This window comes from Elephas maximus, chromosome 10, assembly GCF_024166365.1.
Source record: "Elephas maximus indicus isolate mEleMax1 chromosome 10, mEleMax1 primary haplotype, whole genome shotgun sequence".
Classification (NCBI taxonomy): Eukaryota; Metazoa; Chordata; class Mammalia; order Proboscidea; family Elephantidae; genus Elephas; species Elephas maximus.
The window spans coordinates 47,137,416-47,162,666 of record NC_064828.1 but is presented as its reverse complement, the minus strand read 5'-3'; the positions used below and the strand labels follow the sequence as shown (position 1 = coordinate 47,162,666).

General features: G+C 36.2%; 1 protein-coding gene across 2 annotated transcripts in view; it reads left to right on the top strand.

Annotated features, from left to right (window-relative positions):
- BAZ1A (bromodomain adjacent to zinc finger domain 1A) overlaps positions 1–22,114 on the top strand; it is an 88,665-nt gene extending 66,551 nt beyond the window's left edge. The window contains exons 15-27 of one of the 2 annotated variants that reach the window (XM_049898596.1): positions 41–206; positions 1,217–1,330; positions 3,063–3,187; positions 3,950–4,537; positions 5,679–5,842; positions 6,556–6,710; positions 8,034–8,182; positions 14,681–14,928; positions 15,020–15,246; positions 16,865–17,334; positions 18,689–18,831; positions 20,630–20,717; positions 21,137–22,114. In XM_049898596.1, coding sequence (XP_049754553.1) covers positions 41–206; positions 1,217–1,330; positions 3,063–3,187; positions 3,950–4,537; positions 5,679–5,842; positions 6,556–6,710; positions 8,034–8,182; positions 14,681–14,928; positions 15,020–15,246; positions 16,865–17,334; positions 18,689–18,831; positions 20,630–20,717; positions 21,137–21,330 — 2,831 coding nt within the window. In that variant the 3' untranslated portion in view covers positions 21,331–22,114. The remainder of the gene's footprint in view (positions 1–40; positions 207–1,216; positions 1,331–3,062; positions 3,188–3,949; positions 4,538–5,678; positions 5,843–6,555; positions 6,711–8,033; positions 8,183–14,680; positions 14,929–15,019; positions 15,247–16,864; positions 17,335–18,688; positions 18,832–20,629; positions 20,718–21,136) is intronic. The other variant, XM_049898595.1, reaches the window with a different exon arrangement.
- The last annotated feature ends 3,137 nt before the right edge of the window (positions 22,115–25,251 follow it).

Below are 25,251 nucleotides of genomic sequence, written 5' to 3'. Positions count from 1 at the left end.
TTTTTTGTTCATTGAAAAGTTATTTACCAATTTTTGACAGGGGAAAAAATGAAGATACTTCATGCTCTCTGTGGGCAGCTACTGACTCTAGTTTCTACGAGGGATTTCATTGAAGATTATGTTGATGTATTACGACAGGCAAAGCAGGAGTTTCGGGAGTTAAAAGCAGAACAACATCGAAAAGAGAGGGAAGAAGCAGCTGCCAGGTAAGAAATAGTTACAGTCAGTATGTCAGTGAGAGCTGTTTGTTCCTCTACATCCAGAACCACATTGTACTATATTGTGGTTTCACATTGTGCCATAATGTGGCATTGGCTCACACTGGTGGTTGGTGGCCTTACTTAGAAGTTATTAATTCATGTAAACCAGTGTTCATTGCAACCGCACTATTCACAGTAGCCAAAAGGTGGAAAAAACAGATGACTGGATAAACAAAATGTGATATATATGTCTATATAATGGAATATTAGCCATAAAAAAATGAAGTCCTGATACATGCTATAAATACTATGCTGAGTGAAATAAGTCAGTCACAAAAAGCCAAATATTGTATGATTCCTCTTACATGAAATATCAAGAACAGACAAATGTATAGAGACCAAAGTTTATTAGAGGTTACCAGGGAGGAGCTGGAGAGAGGTGAAAAGAGGGAGTCGTTATTTAAGGGCCACTGAGCTTCTATTGGAAACCCTGGTGGTGTAGTGGTTAAGAGCTATGGCTGCTAACCAAAAGGTCAGCAGTTTGAATTCACCAGGTGCTCCGTGGAAACTCTATGGGGCAGTTCTGTTCTGTCCTATAGGGTCGCTATAAGTCAGCATTGACTCCATAGCAACAGGTTTTGGTTTTTTTGGAGCTTCTGTTAAGAGGAATAGAAAAATTTGGAAATGGATAATGGTGATATTTGTATAACGTGATGAATGTGACTAATGTCACTGAATTGTCATGTGAAAAATGTTCCCACTGCAAATACTTTGGTTTATGTATATGCTTACCACAATTTAAAAAAAGAAAATCTGGGGGGAAAAGTTAGAAATTGATTACTACGTTACGGCTTTGTGATAACGTTTAGACCATTTTCCATAACTTCATGATTGAAGTTAAGATGCTAAAGTGTCTTTGTACCAGGTAGTCATTTTCCATAACTTCATGATTGAAGTTAAGATGCTAAAGTTTCTTTGTACCAGGTAGTCAGTAGTATCTTATTTTTAACTTTTAGAATTCGTAAAAGGAAGGAAGAAAAACTTAAGGAGCAAGAACAAAAAATGAAAGAGAAACTCGAAAAACTAAAGGAAGACGAGCAAAGAAATTTGACTGCAGATATATCTGTTGGGTATGGCTTGAATTATACTGCTCATCCAGCTTTGTTTATTCATGTTAACTAACATATGTAAAGAATAAAAGTTGGGCACCATGAACTCTAAAATACTTTCAAAATTTTAGAAAATCAGTTTTTTATGAGCACATAATAATTGTTAATGAGCTTGTGAAATTTGTATATGACAGTCTTAAAGTGTATGTGTGTTATGTTAAAGAAATTTTTGTTTTAGGCTTCTTTTAAGGAATCTAGAGGTCATTTTCTCATAGAATTAATGTTATAAATTATAATTTTCCAACAAAATGTCAATAGGCTATTTTTAATCAGTAATTTAATATTTCTAGCATTGATAGTAGTTTATGTCCCCCAACACCACCACCACCATCACAGGTTTATATTCTGTTTCCAAGAATTCCTCTGGGCCTTATTGAGGAATAGGATGAGATTGGAGGTTTTGATAGAGGGATAGGGACAAGACGTCATTAGCTTAAGTAATTCAGTGACTGCCTGCGTATTTTGTTGCATTTTGAAATATTTGGGGTGGGGGATTAGCTATGAAAACGTGTGAGAAGCTTTTCCACATGGGTAGATAAAAAAACATATTCAAATTTAATAGAAATAATCTTAGCAGAAATTCTGCAGTGAAGGTTCTGGAAATTGCAGTATTCCAAAATTAGTGTATTGACTTTTGATTATACATGTGTATAAAATACCTAATATATCTTAAGATCATAGGTCACAAATTTGAAACGGCTGTGTGAGTCCCTGGGTGGTGCAAATGGTCAAATGCTCCACTACTAACCAAAAGGTTGGCAGTTTGAACCTATCCAGAGGCATCTCTGGTGACAGGCCTGGCGATTTGCTTCTGAAAGGTCACAGCCTTGAAAGCCCTACGAAGCAGTTCTACTCTGCACACATGGGGGGTCGCCATGAGTTGGAATCAGCTTGACAGCAACCAACGATGACGTGTTTTGTATGCGCAGCAACAGTACTTTAAAAAATTGAATTCGATACCTTAAGAAAAATTAATAGATATGACACCTAAATTGACACCAAATTAAAAATAGATAAATTGAATGGCATCAAGGTTTAAAACTTCCGTGCTTCAGAGGACATTATCAAGAAAGTAAAAAGACAGCCCACTAAGTGGGAGAAAATATTTGAAAATCAAATCTGCTAAGAATCTAGCATCCAGAATATATAAACCATATATTGGTTAAGAGCTACAGCTGCTAACCAAAAGGTCGGGAGTTCGAATCCACCAGCCACTCCTTGGAAAGCCATGGGGCAAATTATACTCTACCTTATAGGGTCGCTATGAGTTGGAATCAACTCGCTGGCAATGGGTTTGGTTTTGGTTTTAAGGCCAAGGGAAGGAGTGAATGGGGAGTGACTGCTAATGTGTATGGGGTTTCCTTTTGGGTTGATGAAAACGTTCTAAGATGTTTACATGTCACTTCTTCAGGCAAGCTTTTCTTTATCCTGAGATCAAAGATTTGGTTCTCTTTAAATGAACCTTGAACTTCTCCTTTCTAGTACTTATTACCTGTTTTAATTTTATTACTGTTTATGTAGTTACTTGTTCCTCTGTTTCCTCTGCCAGCCCCTAAACCCCGTGTCATCAGCAATTGTGCCCATCTTTATTCACTGCTTCCTAAGTATAAAGCCTGGTATTTCATAGTCAGGCAATAAATATTTGATGAAAAATTATGTATTTGTTAATGAATATAATCTTCTTATCCTTAAGGGAAGAAGAAAGGGAAGATTTTGATACTAGCACCGAAAGCAAAGAAATCGAGCAAAAGGAACTAGATCAAGATACAGTCACTGAAGATGAAGATGATCCAGGATCACATAAAAGAGGCAGAAGGGGTAACACTGAAATTACTTAAGTGCATGTTTATTTGTTTTTAATTGATAAGTCATTTTATTACCTCAGGGATTACATTTATGATTCCAGGGCATGATTTTTGGTTTCTTTTAATGCTTAATTCATAGCAGTGATACGTTTTTAAAATGATGAAAATTTTGCTGTGAAGTGGTTTTAGAAAGTCGTATTTGTATGCTGAGGATGAGCTCTTTATTGCAGGAGCTGTGTTACCTTAGAGCAGGGTTAGTAAACTATAGCCTATGGGCCAAATCTGGCCCACCACCTGTTTTTGTATGACACAAAAGCTAAAAATGGTTTTTATATTTTTAAATGGTTGAAAAAAAATCGAAACAAAATATCTCTGACACATGAAAATTATATGAAATTCAAATTTCCGTGTACATAAATACTTATTGAACACAGCTGTGCTCGTTCATTTACATATCTTTGGCTGCTTTCACACTACAGTGGCAGAGTTGAGTAGTTGTGAAGAGTCCATATGACCCACAAAGACTGAAATGTTTGCTACCTGGCTCTTTACAGAAGTTTGCTGACCCTTGCCTTAGAGGAAGGACTGAATAGATATCGCAGGATTGCGAACAAGCTCTGCCACACTCTCCAGTATGGAGATCACAGACTGTGTGTGGACCTTTAAATTTAAGTGTATTCATTCCTTACTAACTTAGTAACTTGGAGTAGCTTTATATCTTATATTTTTCTAATAAAAATTAAAAATATGATGATAGATGTTATTTCAATTATAGGAAAAAGGGGGCAAAATGGATTTAAAGAATTTACAAGGCAAGAAGAAATCAACTGTGTAACAAGAGAGCCTTTTACTGCTGATGAGGAAGAAGCTTTGAAACAGGAACACCAACGAAAAGAGAAGGAGCTCTTAGAAAAAATTCAGAGCGCCATCGCCTGTACCAATATCTTTCCCTTGGGCCGCGACCGCATGTATAGGCGATACTGGATTTTCCCTTCTATTCCTGGATTGTTTATTGAAGAGGATTATTCTGGCCTCACTGAAGACATGCTGTTGCCTAGACCTTCATCATTTCAGAATAATGTACAGTCTCAAGATCCTCAGGGACCCACTAAAACTGGAGGGTCTGAATCTACCTCCAACATTGACCAAGGCCCACATGATGGTTCTGTGCAGCTGCCAAAACCAGTGCATAAACCAAATCGATGGTGCTTTTACAGTTCTTGTGAACAGCTAGACCAGCTTATCGATGCTCTTAATTCTAGAGGACATAGAGAAAGTGCCTTAAAAGAAACTTTGTTGCAAGAGAAAAGCAGAATATGTGCACAGCTAGCTCATTTTTCTGAAGAGAAATTTCATTTTTCAGGTAAGTTTTCACTAAAAATTGTTTTCTTTATTTTTTCTCCCTATAGTCTCTGATCAGGAGTCCCTGGGTGGCCCAGATGGTTAAGCACTTGACTACTAACCGAAAGATTGGCAGTTCAGACTCACCCGTAGGTGCCTCAGAAGTAAGGTGATCTGCTTCCCAAGGGTCACAGCCTTGAAAATCTTACAGAGTGCAGTTCTACTGTGCACACATGGGGTTGCCATGAGTCTAAATCAACTCATTGGCAACTAACAGCAAGTCTCTGGTCATTGAGGATTTACCATTTTTTTCAAACTATTAGAGATATACTTAAAACATCTTACCTTTCATTTGGACCATAAAATACCTTATCTTTCATTTGGAGCACGTGCTCAAAGTTTGCAAGTTAGAGTTTGGGAATGTATTTCTTTATAAAAACAAGGTTCTCTAGATTCTAACTATGAAGTTCCATTTGGTTTATGAGGAACGCATCTGACAGCGTTGAGAAGATACAGACTCTTCCTGATGGCCTGATTCTTTGATCAGTAGACTAAATGCCCAAGGCTCTAAGGCTGCCATGAGTTTTAGCGATCCGATAGTGAGTGGGATTACTCAGTTTTGGCTGAGGGTCCAGGAATAGGTTCCATTGAAGATCGCTTCTTTGGAAATGCGCCGCAAGGGCAGATAAAGTAGCAGCATTTCCCATTTGATGGCTAGTCCGTTGATAACAGTTAAGAGAAAGCTGTAATGCATTTTTAGGTATAAGTTTTGTATTACTATATCAGATTCTCTAGAGAGCTGCTTAAATTTAGGGGCTTACCATGTTCTCTTCAGGATTAAAAATTGTAGATCACAGTTCTTGAATGTAATTTCTCATTTGCCACCTTCATTCCCCCTGCTTTCTTATATTTGAATGTTTATGATCCATTGTTTTAAAATGTTATCACTTATCTAAACCAAATAAAATCAGTGACTTGAAACTTCATATATTAGGTTACAGAAGGACTTTAGAATTAATAGCAACCTAACTTTTGTTGGGGGTAGCGTTTGAGAATTTACAAAGAGCTTTTGTATCCATTATCTCAACATCGTAGCAGTCATGTGGGGTAATTATATTTTTTAATAAGAAAATTATAATAAAGGTATTTGATTATTGTTTCAGACAAATCTCAAACTGATAGCAAGCCTATGTATAGTCGGGGAAGATCTTCCAATGCATATGATCCATCTCAGGTGTCTGCAGAAAGGCAGCTTGAATTGAGGCTTAGAGATTTTCTTTTGGACATTGAAGACCGAATCTACCAAGGAACACTAGGGGCAGTCAAGGTTTGTGCCTGTTTCATTTTTAGTTTGTTTAATTTGCTTGCCCCAGAATTTTGGCTGTATTTGTTTGTTTATACTATATAGGCAAGGCATGTGTATTTTAAACAAACACCAGAGAATGGTATTTTTTATGAAAACTAAGATGGATAGATTTTTTTAAAATATACCGTATGATTCTCTGGAAACCCCGGTGACATAGTGGTGTTAAGTGCTATGGCTACTAACCAAAGGGTCAGCAGTTTGAATCCGCCAGGCGCTCCTTGGAAACTCTATGGGGCAGCTCTACTCTGTCCTATAGGGTCGCTATGAGTCGGAATCAACTCGATGGCACTGGGTTTGGTTTGGGTGTATGATTCTCTGCTTTCTTAAGCAGAATTGAATGAACATAGTGGACCTTCTTAATATTAATTTGGAAGTAATTCATACTTGATATGTGCATTCTTTGCTATCTCACTCTTTTGTTACTATCAGATAACCAATCTTAGAATTATTTATGATTTCTCTTTTTTAGATTCTGAGTAATGTTCTAAAGCTTTCACCTATGAGTGATGTGAATTTCATACTGGCCACTCAGTAACCTTATTTTTAGATCCCTTTTTGATTCTCAATCTGCTCTAGACTGTCCATGAATTTTTCATGTGTACAGTGAACTTCATACCTCTTAGGAGCAGCATATGCCATTTTTTTAGGGTTAGTAAATTTGGCTTTCTTTCCAGGTTACAGATCGACACATCTGGAGATCAGCCTTAGAGAGTGGACGGTATGAGCTGTTAAGGGAGGAAAACAAGGAAAATGGTATCATTAAAACTGTGAATGAAGATGTAGACGAGATGGAAATCGATGAACAAGCAAAAGTCATAGTAAAAGACAGGTAAAAAAGATTTTTTCTAAAGTAACCATCACTTTTTTTGTCTTATTTATAAGTCTTTGGAGTATATTTCTTTATTAAAGTGTATTTCTTTATCTTCAAAAAATTGTTTTCAGAACTTCTTGTGAGGACCTTAATGCTAGTAACTACTGAAATGATGATTTCCCAAACCTCAGGATCTTTCTTACTCCACTTTGTACGAATGCAGCCAAAAACCCAACCCAGTAAGATCAGCATCATTTTTTGAGGGCTTTTTTAAAAATCTTTGAACTTAAATTTTTATTAATTTCAGAAAGTAACTTTATACAATCCATTTTTTCTTCTCTGTAGGAAGAAAACTTAGTAAGTTGTGGTAGACTTAAATATTCTTTAAACTTAATCAGAATCTGTATCTCTAGATAGATAGATACTTTTACTTTTTCAGGGTTATTTTGAATAATATATTACCTTAAGAAGTTTATATTCTAGAAGAGAATGGTGGGGAAGCATTAAGCTAGCAATTATAAAACAAGGTAAGGGCTCCAACAGAAATGAATACAGAGCACGGAGTACCATGGAAGACAGTGAAGACAGTGCTAGTGGAAGTGACTGTGAAGCTCAGACCTTAAAAAAAAAAAAAAAACCCATTGGCAGTTGAGTTAATTTCGACTCATAGCAACCCTATAGGACAGAGGAGAACTGCCCCCTAGAGTTTCCAAGGAGCACCTGGTGGATTCCAACTGTGACCTAAAAGTAGAAAAGATAAAAGCCTGGGAGGAAAGACCGCATGTCCTGTACAAAGGTTTTGAATGAATGAGTTTGCACTTTTAAATGATCATTTTAGCTACAGTGTGGAGATTTATTGCAGAGGAAGCAAGATTAGAGGCTAATGAATGACAACAGCAATGTGTTAAAAAAAAATTAGCCTAGCCATCCTTATGAAAGGGGGGAGAGCACAGTTGGCAAATGTAGAAAGCATGAGTTATTTGCTTAAACATACAGTAGTCAGGAGGTAGCCATAGTGCCCTCCTCAATAAAAGTTAAAGCAAAAGAATATAAAGGTAAGCTGAGATACTTACCTGTTTAAACCTACAGCATTACCTCCCTAAAACCTTTCCTGGAAGCCTGCCTCATCTACTTTCCTTCCTCCAAATACTTGCCCTTCTATCCTCCTATATGACTTCATTCATATTTAGTTTAGCTCTTGATTCATGTATTTATCTCCTTTACTTACTAGCTCCTTGAGTTTGAGGAAACTTTCTCATACAGGTGCATTTGAATGAATGAGTGGGCCCAAGTTTCACCTGATAGCTAAGTATCTTAAGTTCTTTATTGTTTTAATTGTAGACTTTTGGGGATAAAAACAGAAACTCCAAGTACTGTCTCAACTAACGCAAGTACACCGCAGTCAGTGAGCAACGTGGTTCATCACCTGGCAATGGCACTGTTTCAAATAGAGCAGGGCATCGAGAGGCGTTTTCTTAAAGCTCCACTTGGTAAGGGATCTCTTTTTATTTCCAAATATTAATATTATGTCTTAAATAGTTTTGAAATTGCGCTTTGATTAATAGAACTTGACTGACTAACATAATGAACTAACTCAAGTTGAAATAACTTGAAGGTTGTATTTTCATTCAAAAATATGAGTTCTTTCAGGTGAGATTTGTTTTTTAAGTAATGCATAAGTACCATTTTTTAAAATTCATTCTAGGTTTTTTTCCTAAAGCATTTGCTATATTCAACCCCGCAGTTATGTTCTAAACATTTTTTGTTTGTTCCTAACTTTTTAGCTAAATATGCCCATTCTGTAGTTCATTCACTAAATGCCTACTGACTGTGCTTAGACCCTCCTTGTTGCGTTTTAAGACAGATGCCAGTTTTTGTAACAAGTTTTTTTTTTTTTAAACATTTTTCCATCTCTTCTGTTAAGAATTTTCTCAGAAGAAAGATTACCAAAACCGTGACTAGCTAGACCTTGAATAATCAAAGGTTATGCATAAATGGTTTTGGGTTTTTTTTTTTCCCCTCTTATGTAAAATAGAACCCCAAGGAAGCAACTTAAATGCCCACCAATAAGAGTATGGTTTAATAACTTGGGTCACTAACCTGAGCACCGTATGTTGTTAGTAACGTAGCGTCAGTTCCAACTCATGGCAACCCCATATGTGCGGAGTAGAACTGCGCTGGTGGGGTTTTCAAGGCTGTGACCTTTCAGAAGCAGATGACCAGACCTTACTTCCAAGGTGCCTCTGGGTGGGTTCAAACTGCCAACCTTTCAGGTAGTAGTTGAGTGTTTAACGATTTTTGCCACCCAGGGACTTTGAGCACTGTATATTTTTGTCATTGTTATTGTGTGCCGTCGAGTTGATTCTGACCCAATAGCACAGAATAGAACTACCCCATAGGGTTTCCTAGGCTGAAATCTTTATGGGAGCAGGTCCCCCAGGTCTTTTCTCTTGGAGTGGCTGGTGGGTTCGGTTAGCAGTTGAATGCTTAATCGTTGCACCATCAGGCCTCCTTGTAAGCACTGTATAGTTAGAGAGAAATCAGAAATACCAAGTGTTAAAGGGAACACGGATGAGAAAATGCTTTTCAAAAAGAGAGCTCTTTGAGATTGTTGTTAGGATGAAAGAAATAATACTATGGTACCATGTTTTGCAGCTTATAAAAAACTAACCTAGGAACTTAATCATCATGTCTTTTGGGAAAATAGGTATTTTAAGTCCAAATCAACTTTGATGTCATAACTACCCCTACTTACCTGTTGTCTTTTTGAGGTGTTGAATTACAAACAATCACAATAGTAGCATACTAGATAAAACAATTTTTTCTTAAGCCGTATCTTTCTGGACTCTTACATTGAGAAAGCAACTTCCCTTATATAATTATTTGAAAATTACCTTGTTGTAATTCTCATAAAAAGGCCAGATGTAATGGTCTGGAAGAGACTAGAGGTACCCCCAGAGATCATGGTCCCCGGACCCTTTGTTAGCCCAAGACTGGAACCATTCCCCAAGCCAACTCTTCAGACAGGGATTGGACTGGACTACAAGACAGAAAATGATACTGGTGAGGAGTGAGCTTCTTGGCTCAGTAGACACATGAGACTATGTGGGCAGCTCCTGTCTGGAGGGGAAATGAGAAGGCAGAGGGGGACAGAAGCTGGTCGAATGGCCTCGGAGAATATAGGGTGAAGAGGAAGAGTGTGCTGTCACATTAGGGGGAGAGCAGCTAGGAGTACATAGCAAGGTGTGTACTTTTGTATGAGAGACTGGAGTTGTAAACTTTCACTTAAAGCACAGTAAACTAAAAAAATATATACCTTGTTGAGTGGTAAGAACATAGTTTTCATAAAGAGATCATACTATCTGAGCAATTTTGTATTGTGAACATATTTGTAAAATGTCTATTTTTATTTTGGATTTTATGGCCATTATTAATGTTTTAAGCCTAGTCATATTTTTCATTAATTGACAGTTCTACCATGGGCCTAATAACTCACTTTTCGCACTGAAAGTACCAATTCTAAGAAGTAAAATACGTAGGATCACAGCTCACAAAGCTGTTACCAGAGTTGTCGTTTACTATATCACTCTTCTCTGTTTGCCAGTCTTAAATTTTTTAGTACGTTCTTTGTCAAAATCAAATTAGGTATACGAGAACTCTCTCTATTATTTTTACAGATTCACTATATGTGAATCTATAGTTCTCTCAATTAAAATTTCAGTTAAAAGTTGTTTGTAAATCATGAAGTTCTTAGAAATGTAAAATATATTGCTACTATTCATTAACCCTGGGATATGAGAAGGATAAGGGAGAAAACACAATGCTGATTTTTCCATTTCTAAAATTGCAATCAAAGTTGTTTATAAGTTACTCTTCAGACAGGGATTGGACTGGACTACGGGATAGAAAATGATACTGGTGAAGAATGAGCTTCTTGGATCAAGTAGACACATGAGACTATGTTGGCATCTCCTGTCTGGAGGGGAGATGAGAGGGCAGAGGGGCTCAGAAGCTGCCCAGATGGACATGAGGAGAGAGAGCGGAGGGAACGACTGTGCTATCTCATTAGGGGGAGAGCAATTAGGAGCGTATAGCAAACCCAGGTGTATGTAAATTTTTGTATGAGAGACTGACTTGATTTGTAGACTTTCACTGAAAGCACAATAAAAATTTAAAAAGAAACAAAGTTGTTTATAAGTTCAAGAGAAAAAAATCAGTTTGGTTGTTTACTGTGTATATTTACATCTGCACCCTTTATTAAATATTTAAACAAAGGGAAAAAAGTTAATACTGGGAGACGTTTCCACTTATATATACCAGGTTATATGAAAACTGAGAGTCACGCAGTGTTCCTTCATGTTGGTTTGTATACAGCAGTGTAGGGAAATAATCATTTCTCATGAGAGATATAAAAGAGTTTTAACTGGGATTTTGAAAAATAGGTGAAATAAGTTTGACTTCCCCCCTTATATTGGTGGTAGATACTGGTCAAAGCCCGATGTTGATCATTTGTAATATGGGTGTTACTATCTACCATTGCTGCCCCTTTAAAAATCTAATAGAAAAATGACATCTCTAACTCTTTATTTTATTTTTGAGCCTTTGAATGGGAGAGCAGGAGATAGAGGTGTTTCTGGGGTTTTAAGATAGTTTAAATATTTGGAGTAAGGAAAACAAGAATATCCTTTGGGAGAGAAGGGAAGGTTCTACGTTGTGAATGTGAAATAGAATAACATTAAAATTCTCCATTCACCAGATAATTTTTCAACCTAGCAAATTAACCATAGTAGGTATTTTCTCAGCTTCAGAGATTATTTCCGTTTCTTTAAAAAAATCACTAAACAGAAATTCTAATTTCCACATTCCCTAACATATCCCCTTTAGTTTAGTGATTAATCAAATTGATAAAACTAGGGTTTTTAAATTTGTGGAAGATAGCGTGTTTCAGTTAATTAGTTTAGGTAAAATATGTGAGAATTGTTTGTTTAGGTTAATAATTTCATCATTTATAAAGGCATGCTTATGGTTAAACCCTTAAGCTATGAAAAGATGCTTAAACTAACTATTAATTTGAAATTCGGTAACACAAAAATTAATAAAGATCAAAAGGAGATAGGAAAAAAAAGGACAAGAAGAAGAGGAAGATCAATCTAGTATGAGAGGTGGTAAATTTTTAACTTTCTTTTTAAGGAATTTTTTTATTTTCTATATTGCTAAAGGAAACCCTGGTGGCGTAGTGGTTAAGTGCGACGGCTGCTAACCAAAGGGTTGGCAGTTCAAATCTGCCAGGCGCTCCTTGGAAACTCTATGGGGCAGTTCTACTCTGTCCCATAGGGTCGCTATGAGTCGGAATTGACTCGACGGTGCTGGATTTGGTTGGTTTATATTGCTAAATACTGATTTGCACGTTTAGCTTTTGAAGGAGAACCTTGGATTTAATTTTTTGGAAAGGAATGGAGTTGGGGACAAGCTTGCAAACAATATGATCCTCCTAAAGTTTGCCTTAGTACATTTCATACCTCAGCTAATCAAACTCCTTTAAACTCAGTATAAAAAGATAACACTGGTGAATGTTGGTATACTTTGCTAGAGTAAAAAGAATGAATAGCTAAGGAATTTATGTTTGCTTATTTTGCATATAGTATTTATATACAGCTCTTTTCCCCCCCTTATTATAGCATAGGGAATCCTACAGGACAGGGATTTTCTGTTCTGTCCCCTAGAGAAGCCTACGTGGCATGATCACATGCATTATTACATAGAGGCAATGAACAGTAGGAAAATCTCCCAGTGTAATTAATACCTGACCATGGGACTCTACTGTTATTCTATATTAGTAAAAATCCTTTTAAATAGTAATTTCTTGAAGAATTTATCCGTGCTAGCATAATGGGGGAAAAAGAGAAACAAGACATTTTCTACCACTGAGAGATGTACAGGAGAGTTGGAGAAGAAGCAAGGTTTAAGATAAGGAAACAATCACAGAAAAACGGAGTCCCTTGTATATACTGTTTTTATCCTTATTTAAGTGCTATATGTAAACATAAAAATATGAGCACCTATCATGGACTAGAATATTTAAAAAAAAAAATAGGTGAGATAAGAATTGAACTTTGAACTGCCATCGTTGTAATTTCTTGAAACACCTTTTTTGACCAGCACTCACAGTGTTTCAACAACCTTTGAGTTGAAACCATCAAACTGATTTCCAAGGTTCTTCATAATTGGTCCATTTCTTCCACTCTGCATTGACTTCTGGAACCTTATTTCTTGCTGTTACCAACAAGAACACCCTCTGGCTTACCCAGAAAGATTTCTTCGTAACCTTTTAACTAGAAATTCTTGTTGCTTCCTTTCCTGGAGGTCCCAAAACTTTTTATGAAAACAAGATAAGTAGAAAGCACAAATTAAGAGGGTAAAAATAAACCACATGCCTCTAAATGGACTAGATTCTCCAATTAAAAGTTAGAGATTGTCAGATTGGATTAAATATAAAATTCAGCTATAGCTATCTACAGAAGACTCACCTTTAAACAAAAGGACGTAAAAAGATAAAGAGTAAAAAAAAAAGAAAATGGAAAACTGTCTGGGCTGCATTCTAATAATTTCACTTCAGCTTTGTCAGAAGAGCTGTTTCACCTATCCATTGTGTTTTCCCTCTCCCAGTGAGTTATTAATGTCAGTTGTTTTTAGAAGTTTTTTCTGATTCTTTTTCAGACTAGTTGGTTACTTAACTCATGTTTTCAAACTCCTTATTTCTTGAGTCATTAAACATAGTTATTTTATATTCTGTATCTTATTCTAATATCTGAAGTCTTCCCATGATTCTGCTGGTTCTCACTAGTGTTTTATTTCTACATGTGCCTTGTGGGCTTTAATTGTTTACGCACATTCCTAACAGCTTGATCTTTGGAAATTTTTTTCAGAGAATTTGTTCTTGTTTTGGCCATTCAGGCGGGATCACCTTGCTGGACCACTTTAAAATCTTAGGCTTTTTTTTTTTTCAGTTTCTAATTGTATTCAAGGCCTTGCTTATAGTTACAGACTCTTAGGGAAACCCCTGCAGAATTTTGACATTATGCAGTAGGTACTTCATAAGTATGTTTTAGGAATAATTGAGATGATCCCGGTATTAAAAAGTAATTGAAGATGGAAATCCTCACATACCTGTGTAAAATGATGGGCTAGATTGATGGCATCTGATCAAATGACTCAATTTTTTTTTTAGCTTAAAAGACAAAAGAATGATGTTAGTGACAGAAGGCTTCAGATATTTCTATATAAATGTCACTAATGAAAATTCTTTTTGGGAGTATTAATATTGTTTTTATTCACCTCCATTTTAAAATAATCTTAGAGTCAGAAAACAATATAGTTGGCTTTTAAACATGGTTGATTTTTATTAGTAACATTTCTTGAGATATAATTCACACACTATAAGATTTACCCTTTTAAATTGTACAATTCAGTGGTTTTTAGAATCTACAGTTACGCAACCATTGCCACTGTCTAGTTTCAGAACAGTTTCTTAATCCCCAAAAGAAACCTAGTATACTACTGATATTTAAGTTAGAGAGTAGTCCATCTTTTATGTGAAAATAAGGAAGTAACATTCTTGATTCAAAAAGCTGACTTGTAGCCACGTTTAGCCAGTTTTCTAAATTAGATCAAGATTTGATACAACAACTAGATTGAGAACATATTGCCTAAGTTATTTTTCTCTTTTAACTATTGAAATTCCCAAGCATCTGATTTATGGATTTAAGTAATTCCTTATGTCATTTTTTTTTTATGTTTTTTTTAATGTCATAGACAAGATGTAGCTCAGCAAATATTTTGTCATGAGGTTGTTTTCAATATCAGCACGATCTTTTTGTTAACTATTAGAAGAACTGTAAAATCCAAACTGTTTAAACTACCAAGAAAATAGTTCTAGGAGATGTCTAGGGTTTGCCTAGAAACTTCAATCATTTTCCTTTTTATTTAAGATGCCAGTGACAGTGGACGTTCTTATAAAACAGTCCTGGACCGTTGGAGAGAGTCTCTTCTTTCTTCTGCTAGTCTGTCCCAAGTCTTTCTTCACCTCTCCACCTTGGATCGTAGTGTCATATGGTCTAAATCTATACTGAATGCTCGTTGCAAGATATGCCGAAAAAAGGGTGATGCTGAAAGCATGGTACTTTGTGATGGCTGTGATCGGGGTCATCATACCTACTGTGTTCGACCAAAGCTCAAGGTATTTTTTCTTCTTCTAATACTCAGATTAAAATTGAGACGTTGAGATTTTAAGTGATAGATGATTAATGATCACTTATGTGATTTGTCAGACTGTTACTGAAGGAGATTGGTTTTGTCCAGAATGTCGACCAAAGCAACGTTCTAGACGACTCTCCTCTAGACAGAGACCCTCCTTAGAAAGTGACGAAGAGATGGAAGACCATGTGGAAGGTGAGGACGACGAAGTTGATGATGATGATGAAGAGAGTCAAAGTGAGGAGGAAGAGTACGGGATAGAACAAGATGAAGATGACTCTCAAGAAGAGGAGGAAGTCAGGTAAATCTGAATATGCAGTAAAATGAGTCAGAAAGTCTTAACTAGATAGTCTCTTAACTATTCAATACAAATGAGATAGTTAGGGTCAATAATTTTTTTTAAAGTAATATGTATTGCAGTGGCCTGGAGTTACCATTGCTTCATATCTTATAAACATTTGAAATTATTTCCAAGGGAGTACAGTACCTATGTGAGCTTAGGCAAATAAAATCTGGTGTGAGTTCATATTTGGACAGGAATGCCAACTTAGAGCCACATCATGCTTGATTTTACTTAAGCTTACTCCTAAAACAGCAAAGAAGCACTACAAAAGATATTCATGAGATAAAGATGAATTCAACTCCACAGTGCATCTGTTGCTTTCTTAAAAAGGTAACTCCAAATAATGGTGATCTTGCCAGTCTATAGAGAGCGTATACACCAGGAAGCACACTGTATTTTCATACTCCTACACTCCTACCGTGTCAGCAGCCAGAAACAACGTTGAAACTACCATATAACCAAGTGTTCTGCAACACAGCAAGCTGTGTTACCCAGGCCTAATGAACAGGTTTGAACAAGCCTGGATATTCCTGTTGGGGCAGCATTGGGGTAGTCACCCCTTATTTGTGCCTCCATTTCAGGGGTGAGACGTTTTCATTTATATCTACCAGGAGTTTTCTGTCAGTAGGCCTAGCCATACCCGGTTACAGCAGGAAGTCATATTGTGCTCCTCATTCTCACCACCACCACGTTTTTTATTTGTTTTTAAACGTTTGAACCTGAATCACATGAAATCAGGAAAATGAATATCAAGCAAGAGCAACCAAGAACAGTCAAAGTACTATAGTTGGAAGAGAATAAATAGAGTTACCCCAGATAGCACCAGCTAGCAGGAGCCATTTGCCTGTAGCTTGTGAGCCAGTATGGCGTTGAGCATAAAGATGATAAAGCATTTGGAAAATTCTTGCAAATATTCTAGGTAAACTGGAAGTCCAGGTATGTGGAGAGACAGATTAAAAGAGATTTATCGGGATTGTTTCATCCTTGTCTACAACTTAAAGGCAGTTAAAAGATTGCATCTAGTTTTGTATTTTATAGTAAGAGTCACAAGATGACAAAGAGATTCTTGGCTTGGTATTCAGGAACCATAGGTTCAAGGCCTACGTAGGTGGCAACCATTGGCCAAAACTGTGGGTTACCTCAGTGTCAATGGTAATGAAAAGTGATAGATTCCTTTAGCAGAAGGAGACAAGTTTTCTAAGCACTTTAGTTCATTACCTTTTATAGTTTTCAATGATTGACTAGGTCCAACCATCATTAGCAGTTCCTCTAAGGATTTCATTATAGTTTATCATAATTTAGTGCTTGATTTTCATTACGATATCCTGGAGTTACCAAGAAAATATTAATATTCTTTTTGCAATTAAAAGAAATATGTAGAAGTACATTTTAGATTTCATTTCCATAAAAAAATTGTTGGCATGAAGTATAAAGAATTAGGTATAGGATAAGTCTCAGTAATACAGAAAAGTAATATATGTAGAAGTCATCGAATCTGTAGTAGAACAAGGGGAATCGAAGTAATAATATGTTCAGCATTGCTCTGTACAGTAATTGTGTTTTCTAATATTTGTAGCCCACCAAAACGAGGAAGACCACAAGTTAGACTACCAATTAAAACAAGAGGGAGACTTAACTCTTCTTTCTCAAGCCGTGGCCAGCGACACGATCCTGGGAGATATACTTCAAGAAGTCAGCAGAGTACACCTAAAACAATTGTTCCTTCTAAAACTACTGGTAGAAGCTTAAGAAAGATCAGATCTGCTCCCCCTACGGAAACGAAATCTTTAAGAATTGCCAGTCGTTCTACTCGCCAGAGTCATGGCCCATTGCAAGCAGATGTATTTGTGGAACTACTTAGTCCTCGTAGAAAACGCAGAGGCAGGAAAAGTGCTGACAATATACCAGAAAATAGTCCTACTTTCCCTAACTTCAGAGTCATTGCCACCAAGTCAAGTGAACCATCAAAATCTTTAAATGTTGCTCCAAAACTTTCTCTCCAAGATAGGGAATCCAAGAGAAGAGGCAGGAAAAGACAATCTACGGGTATGAAGAAGTCTAATTTCAATTATTTCTTACCTAGAAAAATTTAATTTGGAAAGCCTGAACACTGTGATACTTAGAATTATTTAGTAAAGGCTGTCACTAAGATGCACAGAGTTATTAGGGAACAACCTGTCATGAAGCGTAATATTGTTGTTGAGTGCCGTCAAATCAATTTCAACTCATAGAAACCCCGTGTGACAGAGTAGAACTGCCCCATAGGGTTTTCTAGGCTATAATCTTTATGAGAGCAGATTGCCAGGTCTTTCTCCTGCAGAGCCTCTGGGTGGGCTTAAGCTGCCAACTTTTCTGTTAGCAGCCAAGTGCCTAACTGTTGCTCCGCCAGTGCTCCTTAGTATTCGTTGAAGGAATGGCTATTTGGGTAATAGGTCTTTCCACTAGTGTAGCAGTTTAATAAAAGAAAATGCAAACAATGTTCTGGTTTTAATCAAGGTGTTTGGCCAGTATTTCAGCACTCGCAATATAACACATTGTAATTGATTTCATTCTCTTCCGTCTTTGCCTCCCTCAAAACATACTTTCTCATTATCACCTAGACAAGCTAAAAAACTACGTTAGGGTTATTTGATAGGATTACCGTATGCGCTACTGAATTTTTTTTTTTTTTTTTAATCAGGGGGAGTCGGGTAAAGGAAGTGATATTTTTAGGGGAAATCACTAGCCGGAGTCTTGGTGTGGCACAAATGGTTGCCATGCTGGGCTGCTCACCAAAAGTTTGGTGGTTCAGGTCCACCCAGAGACTCCTCAGAAGAAAGGCCTGACAATCTACTTGTGAAAAATCAGACTTTGAAAACTTTATGGAGCACAGTTTGACTCTGAAACACATAGGCTCACCATGTGTCGGTTTCAAGGAAAGCCTATTAAATAAATAATATTCAGTAAAACTTAGATGTTTCAAAAAATGTACAATTCAGTGACATTGAGTGCATTAAGCCTGATGTGCAACCGTCATCTGTAGCCATTGCCAAATTTTCCATCACCATAAACAGATGGATAACGCCATGCTTGTTAAACAATGATTCTCCCTTCCCCCTCCCTCCTGCCTGCCCCTGTAACCACTGATAAACTTTGATCTCTATACGTTTTCCTTTTCTGAATATTTCATAGAGTATTTGACAATGCGTTATTCACTTAGAAATTTTAAAAGATCATTATGAAAGTAAGGAATATTTGATTCAGATTTTTGTACTTCTCAGATAGTAAATTCAGGGTTTAATAACATCTCAGTGTACAGAATGTCTATTTTTCTGTTTGTTTTTAAATGCCCAGTTTAGCTTGTGGTGATAAGATATTTTGCTTTGTTTTCACCTAAAGTGTTTTAAAATTATTTTCTTAGAATCATCTCCTGTGATCCTGAATCGAAGGAGTTCAGGTCGACAGGGAGGAGTTCATGAATTGTCTGCTTTTGAACAGCTTGTTGTAGAATTGGTACGGCATGATGACAGCTGGCCTTTTTTGAAACTGGTTTCTAAAATTCAGGTAATAATATTATTAGACTTTATAAAACGATTTCATATATTATCTGATTTAATCCACCTGGCAACTTTGAGGTAGTCAAAACAGCTTTTATTTACTGTCTACTTTTTTTAAAAAACCACTTGGAAGGTTGGTTCCTATAAGGAAAAAATGAGATTAGATAGCATAGTTTCCCCGGTCTCTTCTAATCCTGTGATTGATTCTTACAAATGATGAGTGTGTTGAAATAACCTCATTGTTTTTGTTTCCATGTAACGAGTATGAATAGAGTTAATGCAACTGAGTGCTGTTAATGGTATTTATATTATGTAAAGGAAACTCTGGTGGCGTAGTGGTTAAGTGCTACAGCTGCTAACCAAGAGGTCGGCAGTTCAAATCCACCAGGCACTCCTTGGAAACTCTCTGGGGCAGTTCTACTCTGTCCTATAGGGTTGCTCTGAGTTGGAATCCACTCGACGGCAGTAGGGTTGGTTTGGTTTTGATTGTATTATGTAAAACGGTGAATCTCCGAATCTCAAACTCAGCAAGCATCAGAATCACCTGGAGGGCTTATTAAAATGCAGATCGCTGAGCCCCACTCCATAGTTTCTGATTTACTAGGTCTGTGAGGATACCCGACTACTTGGATTTCTGACATGTCCCCAGATGATGCTGATGGTGCTGATCCAGAGGCTGCGCTCTGAGAAGCGCTGATGTAAAAGCTAGGCATTCGTGTGTTAGATAACAGTGATGGCCTCACCTAGCTAAGCGCTGTAAAATGGTGCAATAGTTATTTATGTATGTATGAGAACATAGTGTACTATAACAGAAAGTCTGTGGCACTACAACGGAAGTTATAGTGGTGTTACGGAAGTAAAGGAGATTGACCTGAGCATTTCAGAGGAGGGGAATAGCAGGAATTGGAAAGTTTGTTATGGAAGAACTGTTTGAACTGGTCATTGAAGAAAGATAGAAGTTTGACAGTGAGAAATGGCATAAGTCGTTGCATGGAGAAGGGACAGCAAGTTAAAGACCCAGAAATGAGAATGTGGGGAATGGTGGATAATTTGACTATAGCAAAGGGTATTAGAGAGACTCAGACAACTAGATTATGAAGGGCCTCACCAGTATGTGGGGGAAGGTTTTTGAATGAAAAAGTGACATCATCGATTCTGCTTTGAAATTTCTACAGCAAGAATGTGAAGGATTAATTAACATTGAATAGCATCTCATAAAATTTAAAAATCTGTTGTCAGTACCAATTCAGAATTATGAGATTTAAGGATAAGTTGTTAATCACACTCAGAAAACTAAAATGAAGAGTAATGGTTTTGTTTTTCCTATATTCCTTGCTTGTTGTAATCTATTTAATTAGTTCAGGTATACACTGTAGATTCAGATCATAATAGGGAAATGATGAAAATGTACTGCCTGTAAAATTTATAATCCAAGCAGTCAGTGTCTTGATACATGGTAACTTCCTTGTTTCCCTTGCTAACACTAATGAATCACTTGTTCAGGTTGCTGTAGAATTATCTGGGCTTGAGTGTGCTGTTGTCTTCTTGATAGAGAACAATATAGTAATTCTTCAGAATCTCCAGAAAGTAATTTGTGTGTTTATATATAGAAAGAGAGAGACCAAACACCATGATTGTTTTTTTCACACTAAATTGTTAAACATTCATTTTGGTACCAAATAGACTTCCACAACAATAAGACAATGTATTACATGATTTAATGAAATAATACTATTCAAGTTAATACTGAGTTGTTTTTCAAGTGCAAAATCTTCATGAAAAGATACATTTGAATTATTTTACAGGTCCCAGACTATTATGACATCATCAAAAAGCCCATTGCCTTAAATATAATTCGTGAGAAAGTAAACAAATGTGAATATAAATTAGCATGTAAGTAATTGATGTTTTCCTTTGATGTTTATTTTTATTTAAAGTGGTAGAGACTGTTTTGCCTTTGATTTGTATGATGTATAGATGGCATCCTAAGAGGTCCTTAAAATGCTTATCAGTGTATACATATAGAGGTGAAAGACGGATGGGGCTGAATAAGTTGAAGGTATTTTATAGAATCTGATCTTATAAAGGAGGTTCTTTGTAATTACACATATAATATATGTAAGTATATAACTGCCTCATTTGATTTTAAACAATTTTAAGCCTCAGTTCTGTTACCTTGTTTCAGAGTCTTTGGTTTCTAAAGAAAAAAGTAGGCTTTCTTTTTCATAATGAAGTTTCCAGATATGATACAAATAAAAATTATACTTAAAATTGTTATGCTTTCATTCTAATCTTGTTTTCTTTCTTTTTAGCTGAGTTTATTGATGACATTGAGTTAATGTTTTCAAATTGCTTTGAGTACAACCCTCGTAACACAAGTGAAGCAAAAGCTGGAACCAGGCTTCAAGCGTTTTTTCATATTCAGGCGCAAAAGCTTGGACTCCATGTCACACCTAATGTGGACCAAGTTAGCACACCACCAGCTGCAAAAAAGTCACGAATCTAATTTTCTCCTTCTAAAGGATGAATTTCAGGAAAAGTTCATGAAAATGGAACATGAAATTATGCTCTAAAGCAGACATATGTATAAAGCAGTAACAACTGATCGACCACATTGAAGCGTGGCCTGCACTATATTCTCAATTTTAATATTAAGCACTCAGGAGAATGTAGGAAAGATTTCCTTTGCTACAGTTTTGTTCAGTATCTGATAAGTTTGATAGATGTATTGGATACAGTACTGGTTTACAGAAGTTTTTGTACATTTTTGAGATCATTCATGTGTCCAAATAGCTTGGAAAATATTTTTTCACCTATGATTTATTTTGTCATTAATGATCTTTTTTTAGAAGTTGTGGTATTAAGAGAGATTTATCTACGCAGATGAATCTTCTGCTGTACCACTGTTTAGAAAAATGTGTGTATGTCTAAGAATTGTTTAACAAGCACATTTTTTCAACACTATACATGAATGAATCCAATTTTATATCCTTTTAAGTGCTGTACCAGTATTGGCTGGAGGTATTAAGTCTGAGTTTATTAACTAGATATTTATTTAGCATTCAAAGTAATTTGTGAATTTGTTTTGTATTTATAAAATTTGTACCTGGAAAATGTTCTTTAATTTTTTAAACATTTTACTGTGTTTTTGTTTTATTTCGCTAACGTCCTTAATGATCAATCAAAAAAAGATAATACCCTCCCTTTTTCCTAACAGCTCTTTCAGTTTTACAGAATTGTAATATAAGTTTCTATGTACAACTTTTTTAAGTGTACAAATAAAGTGATACTTTTTTTTTTTCAAAGTATTCTGAATTTCTGGAATTCCTACAAATCGGAGTTGAACTTCCGTATATGACACACACAGATCAGAGGGACCAACATTTTATTGTACCGTAGCCTCTATAGCAGTGACTTGTATCTTTTTCTGCCTAAACCCTTGAAGTATTAAGATACCTCCATCAGTAACAGTGATACTCTATGGCAGGGATTCTCATTAAAAGGAAAAAAGGAAGGTTGGAGTATGCCTACCAGTTAAGAAACACCGCTCTGGAAATTTTTTTAAAGAGAGAGAGAGAGGAGGAGCTATTTCTTACGTGTGGAAGACATACAGGGGCCTCAGTTTTGTAGGACTAGCCTTTCTACTTTAGGCCACAAGCAGCAGGCGCGAGAGAGAACCCGTTCCTCTATTTTCTCATCTAAAATACGAGTGATCCTGAGCTGTCATTTAGCTAGGTTAGTTTATTTGGGAAATTACCTCTTTTTAGTTTGATTTCTTTCTCATATACTTTAGGATTATCAAGTCTATGGATTCTTTATATGAATATGTCCATATGCATAACTTTTGGTAAATTTCTAATCATTTTATATGCTAATAACCAAATTTCTTAGAAAACTACCAAATATCAAGGACAGAATTCTGAAAATATAATTATATTCTAATAGTTAATTACTGTGATTACTTAATATTCTTTTTTAATGTTAACTAAAAAGTAACTTTCATGTGTGCATTTCTAGACCATAAATTAAAAGGAACCATTTCTGACAAACTAATTGTTGAATAATTTAGTCTGAAATGTAGGCTTAAAACTTGCAGTTTATCTTACACATTGCCTTTCTCAGGCTCAATATGCCCTGCCAAACTGCCTTACATACAAAAGTCATATTTATTCCCATACATATCTACAGTGATTAAAAATTTTACACAGCAACAAGGTTAACAAAGGATATATGGTAGTGGCTGAGAGTGTAATGACGGAGAAAGCACTCAGCATGTTCTACTTTGTTTTGACGTCTTTCTTCAAACAGAAAGGACTACAAAATGGAAGGGATGGAACAAAAACATGATTTGAGAGAAGTGAACTGGAAGATACTGAAGGAGACATTTAAATCACCCGGATACCTTTTACTGAGTTCAAATCTCTAAGCCCAGATAAATTATATTTCTAAAAGCACTTGCTTTTTAATTGCAAAAGAGAATGCCAGAAGGAAAAGAAATGAACACATCCTGCTATGTGCCAGGCCCTTTAATGCAAAAGTTTGTATCATTTGTACCTAGTAACCTGGGATGCATTCTTATGTTAAATAAGGCAATTCTCTCAGGTTTTGGTATTCTGTTTTTCAAATAAGGTTGAGACTCAGATGGATTTTTTTTTGTAAATAATTGCCCAAGGTCACAGAGTAAATAACACCAGTTCTGTCGAAGTTGTGCTAGGGTACCGCCAGGAAGATGGAAAATATGTGGATTCATCTTTGTGAACAGCATAAAAAGGTGGACAAAAGGAAAATATAGTATGTGTATGTTCAGATACATCATTTGAGTCGTTAGGCTTAAATAGATTTTAAAAAGACCTCTTTTCAGAGCTAAATTTTAATCCCTCATTATAATAACTGTCTTAGGGTGGGCTTTGATACAAATTAACTACCCCTCCTTGCTTTTATATTACAATTCTCTTATAATCCATCTCAACATTTTTGGGAAAGATATTGGTTAGAAACAAATAAATGGTGTGTAGTGCCCCCCCCCCCACACACACACAATTTTTTTTTATTTGTAGCTTCTGCCTTCTAAGGACCTCCATCATATTTACCTGTGTGCTCAGAATATATATTGAAGGGTGTACGAGTACTGGAAAAGCTGCTGTCTTCCAAGCTTTGGTTTATTGCCACGTATATTTGGCTACCAGGCCCTTGTTAGTGTTTAAGCATATGGAGAAACGTGTGAGAAACCGAAATGTAATACCTCTGCTAAGCTTTTATGGTAGTTCTTCTCTCATAGTCCTTATAGTCCATTCTCTCATTTGTTGTTGTTACTCTTCAGTGTGTTAAAATTTTTTAGCCTTTATTCCTCAAGAGAAGGAGTGCCATGAGTTGCACACGTGTGGGTATTGTTTGTTTTCAGAAAATTGAGAAGAATGCTTAGGTTAATTTCACCAACAATGTGAGGAAGATTGTGCCTAACCTATATATTCCATATTAGCCTTTTATACTCCCTGTTCAAGAGAGTTTATAGTGTTAAGACATCAAAGCAAACCTCTGGATTAGGAAAAATAAACAGAAGCATCAGTATGCAAGTAAGTTCCCATAACCCACTGCCGTCGAGTCGATTCCGACCCATATAGCGACCCTATAGGACAGAGGAGAACTGCCCCATAGGGTTTCCAAGGAGCACCTGGTGGATTCGAACTGCCAACCTTTTGGTTAGCACCTGTAGCTCTTAACCACTATGACATGAGGGTTTCCATGCAAATAAGTTAGTAATATGCAAATGACAGCAACTCTTCTCTTAGCACTCTTCTCAGTCTTGGAAGCCTGCAACCCTTTGTAGCAAAGAAACTTGAGAAAATATATTCAAAGTCTGGATAAATAGATCTCTGTGTAAAAATTCAGATTGTGATTTGAGCCTTTAATTTGGTCATTATTAGAGGCGCATTACTTTTTCCCCAGTAAAATGAAAATTTTACTGTAACTAAAGTTATAAAATTAATAAATGGTCACTGTCAAAAAAATGAAAACAATTTGTAAAGTAGAAGTAAATTTGGTGTATATGTCTCCAGGTTATTCAGCAAAAGTGAGATTGTGGTATACAAATCATATTTTAGGCACTTTTTCACTCAGTGCCATATACCGTGGATATCTTTCCACATTAGTACCTCTGTTTTTTATGTGCTGTCCAGTACTCCATTGTTTCTAGGACTCACCTTATTTGGAACTCTTCCCTCGAAGGTCCCAGTCCTGTGTTTAATTACCAGTTCTCTGATGACATTTAGGTTATAGAAAGTTACTAGATTGATAAAATGAAAATATGCTGCTATTGGGTGCTATCGAGTAGATTCAAACTCATAGCAACCCCATGTAACAGAGTAGAACTAACTGCCCCATAGAGTTTTCTAAGCTGTAATCTTTATAGAGGAAGACCACTGGGTCT